This window comes from Coturnix japonica, chromosome 1 (genome assembly GCF_054131305.1).
Source record: "Coturnix japonica strain WE chromosome 1, WE-NBRP24, whole genome shotgun sequence".
Classification (NCBI taxonomy): Eukaryota; Metazoa; Chordata; class Aves; order Galliformes; family Phasianidae; genus Coturnix; species Coturnix japonica.
Window position 1 is genome coordinate 160,972,708 of NC_140663.1, and position 20,632 is coordinate 160,993,339.

General features: G+C 40.2%; 1 protein-coding gene across 7 annotated transcripts in view; it reads left to right on the plus strand.

The window, feature by feature from the left end:
• Window positions 1-20,632, plus strand: part of ATP8A2 (ATPase phospholipid transporting 8A2) — a 280,727-nt gene that overhangs the window by 182,616 nt on the left and 77,479 nt on the right. For all 7 annotated transcript variants that reach the window (XM_085536352.1, XM_015852108.3, XM_085536349.1 and 4 more), the window contains 5 exons: window positions 811-933; window positions 2,006-2,084; window positions 5,407-5,468; window positions 5,787-5,843; window positions 10,149-10,256. In XM_085536352.1, coding sequence (XP_085392478.1) covers window positions 811-933; window positions 2,006-2,084; window positions 5,407-5,468; window positions 5,787-5,843; window positions 10,149-10,256 — 429 coding nt within the window. The remainder of the gene's footprint in view (window positions 1-810; window positions 934-2,005; window positions 2,085-5,406; window positions 5,469-5,786; window positions 5,844-10,148; window positions 10,257-20,632) is intronic.

Below are 20,632 nucleotides of genomic sequence, written 5' to 3' on the forward strand. Positions count from 1 at the left end.
GGTTCTGGTTGGATATTAAGAAAAATTTCATCTCTGAAAGAGTGGTGAGGTGCTGGAATGGGCTGCCCAGGGAGGTGTTGGAGTCACCATCCCTGGAAGTGTTCAAAAAACACTGAGATGTGATACGATGTTGGACTGGATGATCTTGGAGGTCTTTTCCAACCTTGTTGATTCTATGGTTCTATACTGGAGGCTTCCTTTCAAATTAAAAAAAAAAAAAAAAACCAAAAAAAACCCAAAAAACAAACAAACAAACAAACACATCTTGTGGTTGATTCAATTGGGAAGTGTCCCATGAAACATGAAAAAAATATGGAAATATCGTAAAGGTATATGAGAAAGTGTCATGTTTTGGACATTTGCTTTATTCCTAAACTTAGCTTTGATTAAACATATTGCTTATTTAATTATGCCTACAAGTGTGGCTGTACTTGAACCCATTCTTTCAAGGCTTGTTTGTAAAAGTACATGTTGTCTTTCCTTTGCACTCTGACATGGCCTGCCCTCCCTAGATGAGCTGCCACATCAGAAAGTTCCAATGGCTAACTTCTTGAATGCAAGCTGCTTGGTTAGTAGCACCAGTTTTCATTTACGCTTCTTTTCTTTGCAAGTCAACATTTGAGAGTTGCAGATCGCTGAAGTTTCTGCGTGGATTTGTTTGGACACTTGAAAATGCTCTCAATGCACCAGTTGGTAATGCATCTCCACTGAAGTGTCTGGGAATTTTGCTGTTGACTACATACTGAAATAATATCAGGGATCCACTTAATACTCATGGCCGCTTTTAATGAGTCTTTGCTTGCTTTGCAGATTTTCACAGCGTTGCCACCCTTCACTCTGGGAATTTTTGAGCGATCGTGCACTCAAGATAGCATGCTTAGATTTCCACAGCTATACAAAATCACTCAGAATGCAGATGGTTTCAACACAAGGGTAAGGGAGCAATCTGCTTCTTTAAGAATAACATGAAAATTTTGTTTTCCAGGTCTATTTCATCACAAAATAATTTATTCCCCACTGTCTCTTCTGTTTCATACTATGATACTGCAACAAGGTGGTTGTTTTCAAAGGGATTATGTTTTGTTTTGAAAAAGAACAGTACCAAAACAAACAGTTTGTTTTTAATTGAGGATTTTCGGAAGTGGCTTCAACTGAAACTTGTCCTGAAATCTGAACTGTGCATTTCAAATAGTCATTTGTATCTGAATATGACCTTCTGATTCACACCTACTAAAAAACGGTTATCTTACCTTTTTCCTAGAAACTGGATGTTTTCGTCCACGTTTCTTCAATATAGAGGTTGTCACAGCACTTCCTACTAGAGGGCTTTTCTACAGTTAATCAGTTCCTCTCTATTATTAGAGAAAATAAAAATTGGAGAGTAAAAATGTGTTTATTTTGACTTTAACTTTTGAAAAATGCATTTTATTTCATTCTACTGTTTTACATGCCAGAAAGTGCCAGCACTGGAACTCTGTGTTTATTCCATAAGAGGCACATATTTAAATGTAATTCTGAGTCAGGGAGGCTGTAAGACTTCTTTGATTAGAGGGGAGGGAGGAGGAAACTGTTGAGCGCATAAAGCTCTAGTTTGTGCAACACTGCTTTATCTGTAAGGTTAAGAATTGCATAGCATAGAAAGTACTTGCCCACTAAAAGAAAATAGAACTGTTCATGGTACAGAATCAGTCTTTTAAAATCTTTCCTTGTGATAATTAAAGAAAGGTGACTCCAACTGTCTGCTGTATTTTGATAAAGATCTTAAGTTGCAAGTCTGCTTGCCTGTAACATTTTAACTTGTTAGAATAAAACTGTCCAACTGGACCGGTGTTTTCCTGTGACAGAGCAGAAATTGTAGGAGGAAATGGATCTTAGGAAAGTTTAGGTATTTCACTTCAGGAAAAATATCGTCTGACTCTAAACTACACAATGAAGCGTCTGTTGGGAGTTAGAGAGAGGTCAAGAGTTTTGGACTTTACTGATGACTTGGTTTGTTTTCCCTCAGGTTTTCTGGGGTCACTGCATCAATGCCCTGATCCATTCCGTCATTCTCTTCTGGTTTCCACTGAAAGTACTGGAGCATGGTAACGGCTTCATTATTTCTTACGTCAGTAACTGATGTTCAGTCTTACAGAGCCAATGTGTTTGCAGAATTGGAGGTCGTGACAAGTTCTAAGAAAATAATGCTGACAGTTCAATAGACTCTAGCTGCTATTCTTGGCCCAGTTATCTGGTGGCTTCCTGAGTTTATTCATATTTAACTTAATTACTGTTCATGTAACGACTTAAATACTTAAGAAATTAAACTACTGTTTTGCCAAAGTCTTACTCAAACACTAAAAACGTTCTGTACAACACCTGATTTTTTTCAGCTATGTGTTTAGAACTCAACATTTTACTGTATAATGTTTTTGCAAGGGTTGTTAAAGCAGCTGGTAGCTGTATTACAAGCATTTGTTTTATCTTTCTGGATCTTTCCCATTCCATAGTGCAGTAGTATAAAATATAGAGTGAAAGAATGAGGTTTCACTATCACCAAAGTCTGTGGAAGAAGTGAATTGCCTGGACTGGAAAATATCAGATCATGAGGCAGATATCAGGAAAACAAGACTTTTTTTGTCTGAACCAAGTTTACTAAGACTTGCTTTCTATGAAATGTAGTGCAACTGCGCAGTATTTCAGGGAACAGTAAATCTCATGCAGTTCCTACTTAGATTTATGATATAATTGTGTGGGCAGAGAAAACGTGGGAATCTGTTTTACTGTATTAAGAAATGGGACAAGATCAGATGAGGAATCTGGGGGAGTGAAGGTTGTATTTATCAAAAACATGAGGTTTTCAAAACAAACGCTTATGTAGAAACACTAATTCCAAGATCCTTCAGCTTGAGGATGGATTAATTGGGGAGGAGGTAAAAGAAAGGGAAAAGGAAGAGAAGATGAATGCTCACATCAAAGGAGCATGATTGTAGAGATATGGAGGAGGCAGGTTCATGTTTCGCTCTACCTGGTTCAGTAAAACTTCAGTGTCATATCCTCAGTGACAATTTCACACAGTTTTCTGACAGACCATACAAGAAGGAGACCTCCCTTTCCTCTGTGGGCTGAGAGCTCTGTTTCAGTTTAGGGGGAGAGAGATTGTTTTTGTTTCACTGGTCTTTGTTTTGCTTTGGGGGGCCTGGGGTTGTTCTGTTTCACTATTTTTATGGGAAATGTTAATCTTGAATAGCTCCTCTTTAAATCCAACTTGAGCTACTCTGGGCTGTCTGTAGTAGTTGCAAGCTACGCTTTCTCTTTCAGCCTTCCATAAATAGTTTTCTGACTGTTCAGTTCCTAAGTAGATAATACACTGTTGCTCTCAACAGTTGAAATGGTAAGGCTGGAATAGTCACCTGTTTACATGGTAACTCTCTTTCTGAAATAATTTCAATAGGTTGCTTAGCTTGATTTCCAAAGTGGATCAAATATTGAATTTTCAAGTTTCTCTGTATTTTTAAGTAAAATAAAAGAGATGCCAGTGCCATAGACAAAAATGCACCATTCTCACTGGGGTGTTTTTTAACCTCTCAGTTTCCTTAGAATCTGAAGCACACATGTTCAGTAAATGGACACTTGTATGGCTTTAGAAAGATGTGTTCACTGAACATCTGTCTGTTCTTGTTAACAGAAATATCATTCCTTTCAGGACTGTTTAGCTTCCTGAAGTGGAAGGTCATGGAAAACTCTGGGGAAAAAAAAAAAAAAAAAAAAAGGAATAATTCCCTTGTCACATTACAATGTAACTTTAAAGAAAAAATGAGACTGGCAGCAGATTTTACTCCATTACTTAGATGTGCACTTTGGTGTGCTAAAGCAATATACTGTCAGGGTCATTAGACGAGTTTATTATAGAGCTATCAAAATAGGTAAGTTTTTAGGCATGCCTCTTTGTCAATAAACTGAGACGTCAAGCATCACCAGAATTTATGGGATATGGAAGGCTCCATTCTCTCGTGCTCTTTGCCTTTTTTTGTTGACAGTAGAGGAAAGAGCAAAGAGTCTGCTAAAACTTTGTGTATTTGTGAGTGATGCGGTAAATTTCTGAGGCCACAAAGTACCAGGAGAAAAAAATGGGCTGATGGAAATGCCTGTGGCTGAAGATCAAATCTGTCGGTGGGCAAAATGGATCAGGTTTTTGATCTCGTTCTGCTGTTTGTGATTAGTATATCTGGTGATGTTTCTTAGTAGTTTAGGTTCAAAATGGAAAGAAAAGCCACAATATCAAATCGGTGACATCTCTAAGATATTCAGAATCTGTCAGTTGTTCAGAGAAAAACACATTCAGTGATTGTAGAAGCAAACCCACACGAGTAGCTTGGGCAGCTGCACTGTCTGAACCTCTTGCCCATGTGCTGGACAGTCTTCACCAGAGGTCAGGCTGTCAGGGGCTCTTCTCTGTAGACTTCAAGATTTGCTGATCCTGGAGACGTACTTTACAGGAACATAGTTAGCTAAGTAGGTGACCCTGGTTTTACAATGTCAGACCCAGTTTTGCAAATAAACCTAGCTAAGTGGTACCCTCATAAGTAGAAGCACTGTACTAAGCAATATGTGTTTAGGAACAAGTCCAAGGGTTTTATCTTAAGCCTTTTTCATCCCTGCTGTTTGTGTATTTCTTTAGCAGTTGTCTTAAAACCTGTGAAAATACCAGTACTTATCATGCTTGAGTAATGCTTGAAAGTTCCTGTGTGTATGAGTTCATCTGGCATTAGCGTAGCTGTTGAGTGTGCTTTCATGGTGTTCCGGTTTTATTCAGCATGGACTAAGAAAGACTAAACAGACATTTGAAGCATTGCCAAGGTTGGCACTTGCAAGTGATAGATTAACATGTACTTACCCTTCTGTGCACTTGACCAAGCAAAAGTGTGGAGGACTGAATGCTGCTCAGTTACTGAATTAACCTCCAGTGAGGTATTTTAGGTACTAAACGTGCCCTTAAGAGAAAACTGCAAAAGATCAGTCTACGTGCACAACTTTATTTCAGCGCAGATCAAGTCACGTGTAGGCTTTATTCACCATGGAGTTTGTTAGAGCTGTCAATAAGCAGCACAGAACAGATAGTCACAGAAGTGATGCCGACCTACCTCAGCTCTTCGAGATAAATTACACATTAATGCCTGGCAAAAGCTTCCCCTTCTTCTAACGGCTTCTGGCAGGCAGGGCTGTGTATACACATTCTATCTGAGCACCCTGTCTTGTTTAGCACAACTGGTGCATTACCAGTAGCTCACAGCTTCTAAAAGTGCTCTCTGACATTCCAGTAGACAAGTTTGGAACCAGTTACTGTCTATCCTCCTCAGCATCTCCTTGATGCTGCTTCTGTTCTGTTGATACTGGTTAACAAATGTGACAATTTTTCTTTTTCAGATGCCGTATTCACAAACGGGCAGGGAATCGACTATTTATTTGTTGGGAACATAGTTTACACTGTAAGTTTATTTATCCAAGACATTTTTGAATGGTAATTTTTTTACGCTGTCAGAAAATTATGTAAATCAGAAGAAAGTTTAAGTGCAGTCAGACCTGTGTTGTGAGCCTGATTTTTCACCCACATTCATCTTTTTACACATGGACCAACAGTATCTTTTGCTCTGTCCTTCCCCACCCCATTCTGCCAAGGCTCCACAGGTGGGTTGGTACATAGATGGTACTTCCATTTTTTGGTGCTAAAGGGAGATCGGGCTGTGGACACCTCTGAATTTGAGAGCGAAGATACTGAAGCTGCCTTTTGTCTTTTTCCTTTACAGTACGTTGTAGTCACTGTTTGCCTAAAAGCTGGATTGGAAACAACTGCATGGACTAGAGTAAGTATTCTTCATAAGCTTTTATTTTATTAACATTCATACAGTACTAAAAATCATTTAAGGCTGCAGTATTTTAATAGCATCTTTTATTTAAGGATAAACTAAGTTCCATACCTACGGGAGAGGAGAATGAGTGCATTCTGAAGATGTGATAAAAAAAAGAGCATCCTGTCAGAAGCAGGAATAGTCTAAAACTATTTAGACAACATTTTTAAACATTGAAAATTTAGAGAAAGATGCTACAAATGTGCAGACTACTGTAATTGCTTACGAACAGCATCTTTTTACTCTGTAGCTCCTTTAAGAATTAATGCAATAGTGCATGGTGTCTGCCCATAGATAAACAAATGGGTTTTGCAGAGTTCTTTGAAGCTTGTAAAAAAGCACTGTTGACTTCACATTGGCTGAGAACGTTTGTTTGGAAACTTTCAGCAATAAATAAGGGTTGTTAGTCAAACAGTTGTGTTGATTCCTAGATTTGAGTCATTTACTTGCAGTGAGTGAGTGCTCTGTTATTGGTAGGTGTCAGAATTTGCCGGGGCAGTGACCTCCAAAGAATATGGGGGGTAGGAGGGTTCCTGTGTTGATGGACCTCCAGATCTTTTCTTCCTTTGTCTAAACCTCATGAAAACACAAACACTGCAAGTTTGGTGGAGTCCCTGTTTCTCCACACCCACATGAGATGCCTTTCAGAAATGCAGTTTTCATCGTATTCTAAGACATGGTGCCCTTGAGACCAAGCTGTTTTGAGGAGCCCCATATTCTTATTCTATCCGTTTTCTGGAGGGACTTGGCTAAATCTCATAACCTCATTCCTCCTATTAGCTGTAAAGTGTTTCCTTTCGTTCATCACAGAGGAATTGTTAAGATTAATGAGCTGATGTCTGCTCTGAATTTTAAAGATGAAATAGTATCTGTATGGGCTATTTAATTATTAGGGAAATGCTAATGCTTTCTGCCTCGTTCTCTCATCAGAAAATAAAGTCGGTTCTTTTTTGTTGTTGCTTATGCACAGGTTCTGTGTTGTGTACTAACATTTTAAAATGCAAAAGTAGTTAGAAACAAATTAATCCCCTGTGCACTGAAAGATGACTTATTCCAATCTGCAGTGGAGGCACATGAGCCCTTTTAGATTCTGTTATGTTTGAATTATTTGATGCTTCCTCCTCTCTCCCCTTCCCTGGGTAACTGGTGACTTTTCAGTCACCTGGGAATAAGAGCAATACTCCCTTTCCTAACTTTATTTTTAAAGATATAATTTTTATTAGATCTCAGTGTTCTTGAAGAGTGGCATTTTATACAGAAAGTTATTTTTCTACACAGAAAAATGATTGTATTTATAGTCAACTTTTTCTATATATACTCTAATCCCTGTCCCATTGCTTGGACCAAGTGATTCTCATCATCTTGGAATCTGAATTACAATTATTATTTCAGCTGTGAGTGCATCAACAAACAAAGAATCTTCAGGTTACTTGAAGAGTATTAAATGTACAACATTGAGTTAAGCTTCTTCTCCATCATCAGCTGGATTGGTTACATGCAGTTTGTTCTTCAGAGCGAGAGGGACGCTGCCACTTGGGAGACACGTTGGGTTCAGCTGAAAGCTTTAAAATAAGAAACACAGATTCAGTGTTGCTGAGAGGCTGGTATACCCAGTAGGCAGCGTGGAAAGAAAGGCTTTGGTAAAAGCAGTAACATGACAAAGAGCAAAATCTGCCCATTAGAGCCGTGTGGGGCAACTTTACCTTCGTGTTGCCTGCACATAACATTGCAGCAGGCTTTTCCAAAATATGGCCTTCTTCAGTGCTTTGCCATTCTGTTTAAACCACTTCAGATAAATTGGATGCACAAGATGCATGCTGTGTAGGCTTTTTAATGTGTTAGCACTATATTTCATTTTCTGTCATTTAACAGTTCTGACAATCTTGCTTCTGCTTTGCACTTGAGTTCTTCAGCAGCAAATGATAGATCAGTGGAAAATTATCAGTGCAGAGCTTGGTAGGGTTAGCATTTCAGAAATGGTCTCAAGCAGGACAAGGGGGGCTCTTTCAAAAGCAGAGAAAGGTAGAGAACTAATTGCAAATAAACACAAACCTGATATTTGTGAAGGGAGATGTGTGGCAAGAGATGATTGGGAAAACCATGAGAAGATGATGAAAACAAAAGGAGTAAAGACTTTTTTTGCAAAGCTTTGCAAGGGCAAGGTTAAGAACTACAGAACTCAAGAACTATCCTGCCAGCAGAACGGAAAGAACCAAGACAAAAGAATTCACTAGCCTAACTACACTAGGAATAGGAATGTGTCTTTGAGTGGTTTCCCTGCTTACTTTTATCTTTACAGCTTTTAATTGTAGAACCTGTAGGAGTCTGCAATTTGGAAGTTATCAGTCCAAGCCATGCTGGCTCTTCTGTCTACTTGTTTGGATGAAAGGTTGTGGCTCAGGGGAAGCTGTCATCTACTTTTGGGAGAGCAGGGTTGGTGCAGTTCTCCTGCCACTGCTTGGGAATGGCTTCTCTTTAAATGAACTCCTGCAGCAGCCTCACAGCACTCTTCTGGCTGGATAGGGAGCTAGGATATATGGTTTAGTGGTTTTCTGTAGGTATGGTAAAGGGAGAACGGTTGGACTAGATGACCTTGTAGGTCCTTTCCAACCTTGTGATTCTATGATTCTATGATTCAGTGTAGCTGACCACCACAGTTGCTTGCTGTGGCAGGGCTATATTCTGGTCAGAAGACTGGCACAAAATGTCCCTTGTTTTCAGAACAGCAAGAAAAACAGATGAATTAAATTGCCACAACTCCCCCCAGATTCAAAAAAATAAAATCTCCTAGTCTTTTAGTTTTATTCACATTAAAACTGGATCAGAATAACTTTTCCAGCTGCTGGTCAGGACTCCTGGGTGGAACATGTAAAAGAAAAGTCTGAAATCAAACCTTCCTGCCCACAGTGTCTCTCCTGGAAGGAGCCCACCCCACGTCCTGCTTGCTTGACCTGCCTCAAGGGTTGAACAAAACTCTGACTTTTTGAGGGTGCCTGGAAGAGCATTCTTTCCATCACCTCTAAAGTTCTTCTGTATGAATGCTCCTACTGTATGGCAGCTCCAGTTGCTTCCAGCTATCTGCCAGTCTGCACTGGTGCTGCAGGCTCCCTGCTTGTTTGTTTTCTCTGCTTGTGCTCAAGAAAGCTCTCCTTTCTGAAGATGCTCAGTACTTCCAGGCAAGGAGCAGTCTTCTCCCTCCAGAAGTTTCAGTCTCACAGCAGGCAGAATGCAATACCTACTCTTAGGAACTTTGATTCTCTGACACCCTGTTTGAAAAAGAAAAAAAACAAGTCAACAAATACAGTCATCAAATACAAAGTATAAATCTGAGAACTAAACAAACATACCGTGTATCCACTACAGCCCCCAGTGAATGAATTCATTGCCATGTTTCTGAGGCCGTATGTATGTAGTAATTAAGATTTATGCAGGTACTTCTCTGAGTTGGAGCCAAAGTCATCAGCCGCAGGGGTTGTTGGCATCCAAAAAAGCTGGAGCCAACAGTGAGCTCAGTTGCGTGTTACAACCAAAATTACTGATTCTATCCACTGCACTGTAAAAGTAAAACAGCTTAAATCATCTTGAACAGCAAAATAGTTTGGGTGTGTAGGAGAAATGACTTTCCTTAGTGCAACTGAAATGAACTGTGTGCTGGACGTGTTCTTGGTCACTTTGATACAGCTTTTATTTACTCTTAGTCTGCAGATTAAGTAAAGATGTAAACTGTATTGCATATCCATAAATCACTTAAAACACTTTTAGAGCAGCAAAGGAAAGCTAATCAGTAGATGTTGATGGTGTAGGCAGTGCTATATCACGCAACACCGAACTGTCTTCAGTGAAAAAAGCGTGTGGTGCACATGGATGTTTGCATGTTCTGTGACATGAAGGATTTGTCAGTATGAACTTTAACCTGTGCCTTTGAAAAATTCTACCTTGATGCGTGTGTTGAACCTGGCATGCGTACAGTGGGAACCAGGAGCTAGATGAGAGAAATCAGGGCTCTAAGGAAAATCTGATGAGTTTTTGGAGCTCCAAGTAAGACAGATTGGCTGGGAAGACTGACTGCCTGCCCTGTTGTGAGGCAGAGATTAAAGAGGAGGCTGTTTTATGCTGTTTAAACAACCTGTGCTACTGGCCCGAGACCAAGGGCGGTAGACAGGCCTGAGTGAGGCTGATAGAGACCTTACCAGAAAAATAAGTGCTGTGGTGGCCGGGGAGGTGCTCTGTACTGACTCTTCTCTCTCTGCTCCTTGACAGTTCAGTCATCTGGCCGTCTGGGGAAGCATGCTGCTCTGGCTCGTCTTCTTCGGTGTCTACTCGGCCATCTGGCCCACATTCCCCATTGCACCCGACATGCTGGGGCAGGTCAGTATGAAGGCTTGGTAGCACAGCAGTGCTTGGCTGCTTCTCTGCCTCAGCCAGCACATGTGCTAGAGGCTTGTAAAGGATTGTATACTACTAAGAGCACTTGTACTTAACATTTTTTAAAGCTCTGTGCATTCATTGAGCTTAATCTCCTCATTAGAAGAGCTCTTTCTCCCTGAAGATGACATCATACACAATCATAGGCGCTGTAGAATCTACATGGCAAGACTCACTTCACTCGAATAGCGGTGAAATTGGCTCTTTGATTAATGCTTTCCTAGTTAGACTTCATCTTTTATAAAACTCTAGGTACAAATTTAGTTTTTGCTCTAGATTTGTGGGCTTTTTTTTCCATTATGGATTCTCTCTCCCATGTATTTTGGTGTAAGATTTTTCCCTTTCCCCTCCATTTGTTCAGAATTAATCAGAATTGACTTGAGAACAGCATGAGATGGTCAGAGGCAGAAGGGAAGCTGACCTGTTAATGGTCCCTCTATAACACCAGTGGAATGTTGGATTTGTTCCTTTAGTGTCAGCTGAGTTCCAGGTGGTGAAATTTTTCCCTTTGGCGTCATTATTTAAACCTGTGGTGAGCACAGTGAGTCACGAGCCTGTAAAAGTCACTCAAAAGCCTTGTGAATATTGAAAATAGTGGGCTTCAAGGAACAATGAAGAATTTAAAGATATATGGTAAAAAAATTATTCTGTAGAGCGGAACTGTGTCAAACTGACCCACAGAGTGAGTTTTACGTAGGAGTTGCCTCTTAAGCAAGGATGGGAGCAGCAGGTAAGTGGCCGACAGGCAAAACCTAACTTTTTGGATAACAATTCATGGTGTCATCTGTGTGTTTCACAGCACGTACCACAACAGCAGAGGTAGTTCATGTGTTGATGTATCAGGCAGAAATTTGGCTGAATATCCCGTTTGGTTATGCCGTTAACTTCTGCTTCAGAGCAGATTGTAGTGCTGCCATTAGGGTATCAACCTTTTTGTACATAAATGACAAGGTGAGCTATTTCTTCTGAAGATTCAGACTGTCAGTTTAATATTGCTTTTTTTTCCTCCACCAACATGGATTTCAAGTCCCTAAACAAAAAGATGACTTACATTAATAAAGCTCTGGTTTTCCTTGGATACATTTTAAAAATACATTTTTGAATTTAAAGTTTGAATTGATTTTCTGACATCATGACTTGGAGAGTGGTACTATATATAGATATAGTGTATATCTATATAGATATATATGGTTTGCATATTATGTTTTAGACACTATATTCTGGTGTGTTGTTGGATTTTCCTTGATCGAGGAAGTTGAATCAAGGAAGGTTCCTAAGGTAAAAGGAACTTGCTAACCACTTACATGAACTTCTACAAAGGCTTGTGAGTAATCAGATGCTGTCGTAATTCCAGCTTAAGGCGAAAAGTGCAATGATCATGCTAGGTTGCCTTGCTTCTTCCCAGTCTTAAGGTATTCTTTGCTCCTGCTGTCTGTCTCTCTGCATTTGCAAGTAATCAAGATATCTTAAAAGTAAAATGAGATGACAAAAAGGAATTCTTTGTTTTTTAAATATTCTTATGTATTTTTTTAAATGAACCAAATTCCAGAAGCTGTTAGGTATTTATTTTATGCAAATGCAACAGCACTTGTGAAGGGAGCTGTTCTAACTACTGTACTCATCTGATTTCTATGCCAGCCAGGACTTTGTGCCGTGAGTAAAAGGCACAGGATGCGCAAAACACTTTATTCTGCCCATTCATCAGATGTCAGCAGGGAGCCTTGCAGATATTTAATTAGGTGAAAAGATGTTTAATTTCTGCTGGGATTTACTGAACCATTTCCACAAAGTATTTCTTCCTTTTGGCCATCATTATGATGAGCATTGTCATTCAAAGAGTCAACATATTTCTTCTTTCTCCGCCGTATAGCTTCCTAATAGAATGCGTGTAATGCAATAAAACAAATATGTGATAAAAATGTCAATAGTCCTTCATAGAGGTTTTCCAATATCAAGACATCTGGTACTGTGGTAATAAACTCTGGTTGTTTTGGGGATACCTTTTCAGATATACAAATAATAGTTGCCTTTAGAAGGATCTGTAGGAATTATTAATGTTCCCATTAATGAAATGTTTTCAGGAAAATTAGTATTACTGTTTCAGCCTTGAGGAGAGAGGGTAAAAAGAATGGTTTTAAAATCTGTTTTTGGGAGAGTCATAGATTGTGGTTAATCCACAGTGCAGGTTAGCAATGTCTAGCTTTTTGTATTTCTGCTTTGTGATATATGTGGTCATAACTCAGAACTGGGATTTTGAGTTTGGAACTCATCTTAATGTCAGAGCGCATTCAGAAGACCTCCCTCACATGAGCCTTCCAGCCCCACCACAGCAGGAGGATGTTGTAGTTGGAGCTGCTGCACTTTCCATTTTCTTTTGTCCATCTGCTCTTGAGAATAAATGGTTGTTCCATCAGCTCTGCTTCTGTGGAGTGGAAGCAGATGAATGTAGGAACCACTCTAATGCTTTCCTAGCACTAATCCTTTATGGAAGACTTCATTTTCTTCTTTTCTCTTCTTGTTTTGATTCCAGTTGAAGTTGTCAAATTTTTGCTATGTTATCTGATTATTTATTTAGAGTTTAAGAAAACTGTGCATCCCTTTTGCCAGGCTGCTTTCTAAAGGATCCCGGCAGTGATGTCTGTTTGATCCTATGTAATGTGTCAGTAGCAGTACTTTCTCAAACTTGTGGTTCATCAAAGAAAGCATCTTCCCCTCTTAGCAAAGCTTCCTCTTCTTTTCTGTTTGTATGCCATTAGCATGACAGATCCACCTCAGCTCTTGCAGCAGATATTTGACTTTGGAAGGCGCTGTAGAGGATTTCATTTACGCTGCGTGCACGGCTGGTTTTGTGCTGACCTTTAGTCTGAAACTCTTTTTAAATCTTGCTGATTGAGTTCTTGCCAAAGCCGGTGAGAAACCCGCATGGGAAGACTTGAACAACACAAGACCAAGAAACAGCAACAACAAAAAGCTGGAGATTAGATGCTAATCATTTTTTTCAACATAATAAACAGGTTTCATGTTACAGCCTTCTCAAATGTTACTGAATGGTTCTGCCTTTTTTTTTCTTCTCTACACTTGTTTTTGTTGTGTTGTGTTTTGTTTTTTCTTCCAGGGGTTTCAGTTGTTTTCTCTTTGGCTTCTCATATTTCCACAGTGTTTGGAGCTAGTTAGAAAATTGGCTGCTTTGATTGTGGTTTGTCTGCAATCAGTTGCACATTACATTGTGGTGTCAGTGTTTTGTTCTGTGGAAATTCTTCATTCAGCTGTTAGTCAGAAATCAGACTTGGTCTGCAAATTGAGGTTCTTAATGCCTGCTGATCATGTTTGTTTTTATTATTATACACAGTGGTCTCCATGGCACTTGATGTGGTTTTGGAACTTTTCTGCCGTTTCAGTCTAGGCTCCAAGTAGACAAATTAGACTAATGAAGCATGCATATATTTTCAAGCATCTGTTGAAGGAGTGGATTTGTTGTTTTTATGATCCACACATGGCTTCCAGAAATGAATCTGTCATTTTTAGGTCCCTGGTGTGTTCTGTATCATACACCAAAAGGAGACACACAAAAAAAGAGATGGATGAAATATTTTTACTAACTTCTGAATGTGAAATCTGGGGATGAAACAATCTTACTTTCTGGAGGTTAACCCCCAAAACATGCCACTTTACCTGGTGGCAACTTTGTGACGAATCTGTCCTAGATATTTGTTAAAGGTATCCCAGAGTTCATTCATCTTTGAAAGTAGTGCAGCTGTTTCCAGTGCTGTGTTGGCCTTCCCTTGTAGATCCATATGAGAATAGGGTTATGCCGTGAGCTCATTCTGGTTCTGGAAGTGACGGTGCATGTCAGGAAAGTCAGCTGGCCTTGAAGTTTCTCTTAGTTTATCATGTGTGCATCTTTCCTATGTGGTTTGTTCCTGCTCAGTAGTGGCTGGTGAGCTGGTACATCAAATGGAAGAACAACAGGAAGGTGACTGTAGGTAAACTGCTACTCACAGACTGTACAGACAGCGTGCACGGGCTGTCAGCTGCTTTTCCTTCAGTGTTGTGATGAAAGCTGGGCCCTGGCCATGCTGTCTGACCAGTGTCTGTTTTGAGATCTGGTAGCTTTAACGAGTCTAAACACAACTCAGTAGCTTAAGTTGAAACATAGTGCATACAAAGGACATTTACACTTCTGCATGATCAGCAGATTAACCAGATTTTTTTGCTTTGGAGTGCAGTATCCAGGAACACAGGAACAAACTCCTTCATTCAGGACAAAATTGTAGTTCTGTGCTGATGGTCTGTGCTTCAAAAACTGCATCTTTTTTCAGTCTGAAGTACAAGGCTGCTCAACATCCTTCAAAATCTGCCCTAAATTGCTTTCTCGTGCATTTAAAAGCAAAAAAGTCTTGCTGTGTGCTCATAGGAAGATGTTTGTAAGACATCCTATTCAATATTTTCTTAATTAGAAACATCTGGCTTTTACATTTTAAAAAAGCAGCTACTGTATTTTACCAGACGCAGCGTACACTAGTATTCATTTCTACAAAAAGAAGTCTGTATTTTGAGCTATGTTGACAAGCAAGGAAAGACTGAGAATGCACGACTTGCCATAGTGGATCGGAGCATTTCTGATGTTGTCTGCGTTCAGCATTAGAACAGGGGAAAAATGAACTGCTCTGCAATGTGGGTTTGACATTTAAGACTGGGGTTTGTGCACATCCCTGTTTAAACAACAGAACTAACCTGAATTTTCATAGAATATAGAACTGCAGAATATAATGGTGAGGAAGGGGCCCACGAAGATCGTAAAGTCATATAATATCCTGAATTGGAAGGGACCTACAAGGATCACTGGGTCTAACTCATGGCTCCATGCAGGACCACCCAAAATCCAAAACCTGTGTTATGTCTGAGAACGTTGTTCAAACTATTTAACTCCAGCAGCAAGGGACTGTAACCACAGCCCTGGGAAGCCTGTTCCAGTGCCTGACCACCCTCTGGTGAGGAACTGGTTTTTTTATGTTAAGAGTAGTGAAGCACTGGAACAGGTTACCCAGAGAGGTGATGGATGCCCCATCTTTGGAGACATTCAAGGTCAGGATGGATAGGGCTCTGAGTACCTGATGGAGCTGAAGTTGTCCCTGTTCATTGCACGGGAGATAGACTAGATAACATTTAAGGGTCCCTTCCAACTCCCAAGAAGGATGTTGTGGGGGACCATGTCAAAAGCTCTACTGAAGTCCAGATAGATGGTATTGGTGGCCCTTCCCCTTTTTGTTGATGCAGTTATACTGTCATAGAAGGCCACTAGGTTGGTCAGACAACCAAGTAGCTGCATCCTGGATATATTGTTCAGAAAGATACTATGAAAGACAGTATCAAAAACTGTGCTAAAACCTCAAATAATCACACTTACTGGATTTCCTTGGTCAACTGCTTAGGTAGCATTGTCATAAAAAGAATTTAAGTTAGTTAAGCAGGGCTTTCCCCTTTTGAACATGTGATGGCTACAACTAATGTCTCTGTTGCCTTTTAAGTTAGAGTAATCTTTAATCTTATAATAGTCTTTAATCTTTATTTAAGATTATTATTATTATAACTGGGGAGTAGGCAAACAGTTTTTATGTCTTGAAAAGTGCTTGGCCTCTTTGATACCTTTTGCCGATCAATTTTGTAGGCTAACAGTGGGCTACATAAGGGATATAGGGAGGGCTGAAGGGCAGTGCTATAGGCTTTGTAGCCAAAAAATCTGTCTCTGCCTTTGCACAAATTCACTGTTCATCACTTCTGTCTGTGGCTGTCATATGTAGGAACTAATCACACTGCAGGCATTGTGCTGGCATCAAACAGCGACCTGTTCCTACACAGAGTTTGTTGTCTTGATAGTCTGGAATTGTTGAAGGTGGGTAGGAGAGAGAATATGAAAGTGGACAGAGCAACATCCTTTGGTTCTTATAATCTCAAAGAAAAAGAAAGAAAGGTGGGAGGGCAATTGCCCATGTAAGATGATTTTTAAAAATACATTTAAAGTTCACAGTAATGAAGTTGTTGCTACTTTAAAAAATAATCTGAACATCAGATGGGATCTATTCCAGAGCGTGACTGTGTGTTGGAATTAGTGGTTTTATAGCTTGTTCTGGTCACACTTAAGTCGTTTTGTTTTCAGACGGATGCAGTGGAACCCAAATAGCAGATATTTGGGGTTTTCTTGGGATGTTGTTTTCTCCTTCGTTCCTTGGAGACACGAGGGCTGTGTTATGTTTTTATTTGAATTTACTTTGATGTATTAAGTGTTGTTTTGTTGTTTTTTTTTTTTGTAGGGGGACTTAGTTTTGCTGAATTTGTGCTCCACATCCTGTGCTAGTTGGGTTGCATTTTTGTGAGAGCCAGGCATAACTATTTTCTATGGGAAAAATATTTCCAGATCAATTTGAAACATACCTTTATTCCCTTTCCTCCCTACAGTATATGTTTCATGAGATCATTTTTTCCCAATTGTATCATGTCAAAATTTGATCCAAAAAGCCCTGAGGAGTGGAAATGATCTTTCTTATGTTGTGCTAAGACTGACGTGGGTACACAGGCTTTAGGAGCAGCAAACCTGAAGCAGCGCAACCCTCCTGAGTGCCCCATGCATGGCTGTGGGTCAGACAAGGCAGTATGTCCCCTACTGATTTCCTGTCCACTTGGCAGCCAGCAGCAGCACCGTTATCTTGTGCTACTTCTCTGCTAGGGAATGTGGTGAAGATAAAAAGCAGTTCTAAGCTGAATGCTGTGAGCACTGAGAGTGTTTTTGGATGTCTGTGAAGCGGGTCAGAATGCACCTATTTGTCTTGTAGAGTGTAATTTACCAGATCTGTGTATCACTTGAGCTGGTATGTCTATGGCAGTAATCTCATCAGAAGACTTAGGTAGGTGTCTATGGACTATGGTGGTGCTAAGCAGACATCCGCATGCACTTCTAGTGGGTTGTGTTTTCCAGAGAGTAACATGTAATTGGGTGGGATTGAGGGGAAACAAAGACTTGGAATATTACAGGTGCTGTCCCTAAAATCATACCTGACATGTGAGGACCTGCTCGTTATCCAATGTGCTACCATTCTTCTCTGTAGCATAAAACGCAACAATAGTAGCCCTCAGTTGCTTGATGTTGGGAATAGGGTGTTTTCTACTGCTAAGAGCTGCAATCTCCTGCCAAACATGCTGTAGGGAGCACAGATCTGGATTTACAGCCCTTTTGCAATATGTCTGAAGGCAGTCATGTTTTCAGAAGGATCCTAGGAAGAGAGAGAATGAACACCTACCAGTCATCAGCACCACCTGTATCAGTCCATGAGGTGCACCCAACTCTGAGCCAGGAAACGAGATTTCTGTCTAGAGGAAAGGAAATGAGCAGAAGGGATTGAATGGAGAAATGTTGGTGTTCAAAGTTTCCATTCTGTATTAAGTCCATTGCTTGCCATTATACAGGTGGATTGTGAAATGTGTGAGTGACCAGAAGAGGATAATGTGGTTAGCAGAGCGTAATTTTAGACTCTTGAAAAAGTGACTGTCACCACTGCAAAAACTTTGTCTGAGAAGTTTTTTGAATAGCATCTAAAAAACATCTAAAGGGTTGCATTTTGGTGTTTCTTTCAATGGTCCCTGTGGTTTCCATATCTTTGAAAATGGTTATTTTCTGTGTTTTGACCATTAATATATGTACACACAGCAGAAGAGCTAGTGCTGTACATTTCATTTCCACATGTGGAAGAAATATTCTTGTTAAGAGGTTTTGAGAGTATTTGAGAGAGATGTACCAAAAAGGAATATGTTCCACTTTTTTTTCCTGTGTCCATAACTTCAACTTCAAGTTTTGTTTCAACAAATTTGTAGTGAGACAAAATCTTATTGAAGCTGATGGGTCTAACCAGTGCCATTCATTCAGAATATCGTAGAATCTCAAGGTTGGAAGAAACCTACAAGATCATCCAGTCCAACCATCCTCCCATCACCACTGCTACCACAAGCCACTAAACCATATCTCATAGCTCCTCATCCAGACTCCTCTTGAACACTGCCAGGGATGGCAGCTTGACCACCACCCTGGGCAGCCATTCCAGTGCCTGACCACTCTCTGAGAGAAAAAGTTTTATACATTTTCTCTGAGAGAAAAGGTTTTAATATACGTGAAGAGCAGATGAATTCTTAAAATACTGGTGTCTTCACACAAACTGAAAGGTGTATGAAAGGCAGCCCCAAAATCTAAAATGATTTCTAAAGTGCCAGTGACCATATCTAGGGACAAGTGTATTTGTTGTCAACTGTGCACATAAAAGAATGTGGAAGTGTAATGAAGTGGAAGTGGAAGAGGGAGGACTGAGGGGTAACTGAAGTGAAATTACTGGCTGGATTTAGAGTTGGGACTGTGAAGAACAGGTGTGTTCTGGTCTTTGATGTTAGTAGTCAGAAAAATGTGACGAACTCATGTTCAAATAAGCAGAATTGCTTTAAAGAGATATGCAGTCTCATCAGCTTCTCCTATTGAAAATGGTCTATAAGGATTCAAATTTAGCCAACTGCAATGGGCAAGACAAAGTAAATGATAACCAATAGTGGATGTCGATACAGTTTGTTTCATAACCAGATAGATTAATTGTGCTATTCTAATTGATTATTCTAACTTGCTTGTATCACAGCATTACATTCCTTAGGTCTCACCTCATCCCTACAGGGAGGTTGCTGATTACCTGGCAGGAAGCTGAAACAGTTCCTGCTGTGCCACCACTCAGCCTCAAGATCAAGGTCCCTGGCCATTCCTTGGCATTCATAGAATCATAGAATGGTACGGATAGGAAGGGACCTTAAAGATCAACTAGTTGCATCTTCATGTCCAAATTCCCTGGCGTGTTTCCTCCAGCCATCATACAACACACAGTGGACTTGTTGATGTTGAGAGCCCTTGTGCCATACACAGTGGAATTCATATTGGAAGGTGGAAATGGACTGGAGCCCAGAGGTTTGCTATGTACAGTCTATGAGCATTAAGAACTGTAGAGAGGTTGTAGTGTTGTCTGTAACAAGAGTTCTTCTCCGTCTTTTGTAACTGATTAATCTGTTGGATTGAACAGTGCAGAGAAGTTCAAGTTAACCTTCTCGATATTCATTATGGAGATTCTGAGCTTCCCTTGAAGTAGGCTATAAGCAGATCTGTATAAATTTGTCGGCTAAAATGGTATCTACAATTGCATTTGCAGTTACATTTTACATCAGAATCTCTTTAGATGCTACTTTAAGAAAGACAAGAGAGGTTGTGAGAGAGAAAGAAATGTCAAGAGGGGCAAAGGGAAACAAGAGCTGCGGAGGACATTGCCTGAGTTAAATTATGCTCATTAATTCAATTTGAGTCAGGAATGTGTGTAAATAAACCCTGGCAGCTGCAGCAGCTCTCATTTCTGCAGGGCTTTGGCAGGAATGCAGGGGCCAATGGACATGAAATCCTGGCGCTCTTTTGAGAAATTGCAGGCAGACAGCTCTGCGGCCGGGAGAAAGAACAATCAAAGATTTACTGAGAAGATGTAATCACTTTAAGCAGACTTGAAGAGTGTGGAGTTTCAGACATGCAGATTTGGAGGTAAAAACCAAGTTATTGGAAAACCATGGGGCTTACCTAATTCTCCTGGGCTAATGGCATTATTCATGTTCCGAATGTCCAGCCTCAAAATGGAGTATGAGTATTGTAGCTGCACCATTCAATATCTTCTTAGTAAACTGAGCAGTGTCCTTTCACAGCTAATTGTCTAATTTGTGCTTTATAGATAAAGTGAAATACGTTGGCCGCATGTAGTGACCTGTCTTGTATCCTGGGAAGTTCAGCCTTTGGTCCTCTTCCTGCTGCTGTGTCCATATGGATGCATTCTGTGATTTCCATCACTTGATGTGGTCCTAGGATTTGTCCTGTCAGAAACATTCAGAGGACAGATATCTCAGTGGGTGCTGAGCTGAGGAAGGGAGGTGGGGGCTGGTTCTGCAACGGTTAATGAGTGATGGACGGGTGGTCACATCAGCTGCACTTCTTTATTAGTAGCAGTCACTGTTTGTCAGACAGTGCTTTGGGTCTGAGCTTGGTCTATTGGCTCTGTACAAAGAACAACTGGAAGCTATGTCAACAGTCCCTGAAAAAAAAAAAGAAGGATCCTTGCTTTTGTTGGCTTTCAGCTAGGATTTTAAATAACACTATCACCTAGAGCTAAAACCATTTGAACTTTAATATTTGAGGTATCCACTGATCAAAACGTACCAAACAGTGGAAAACTCATAGCTTCTTTATTGATATATGCAAAAACAGG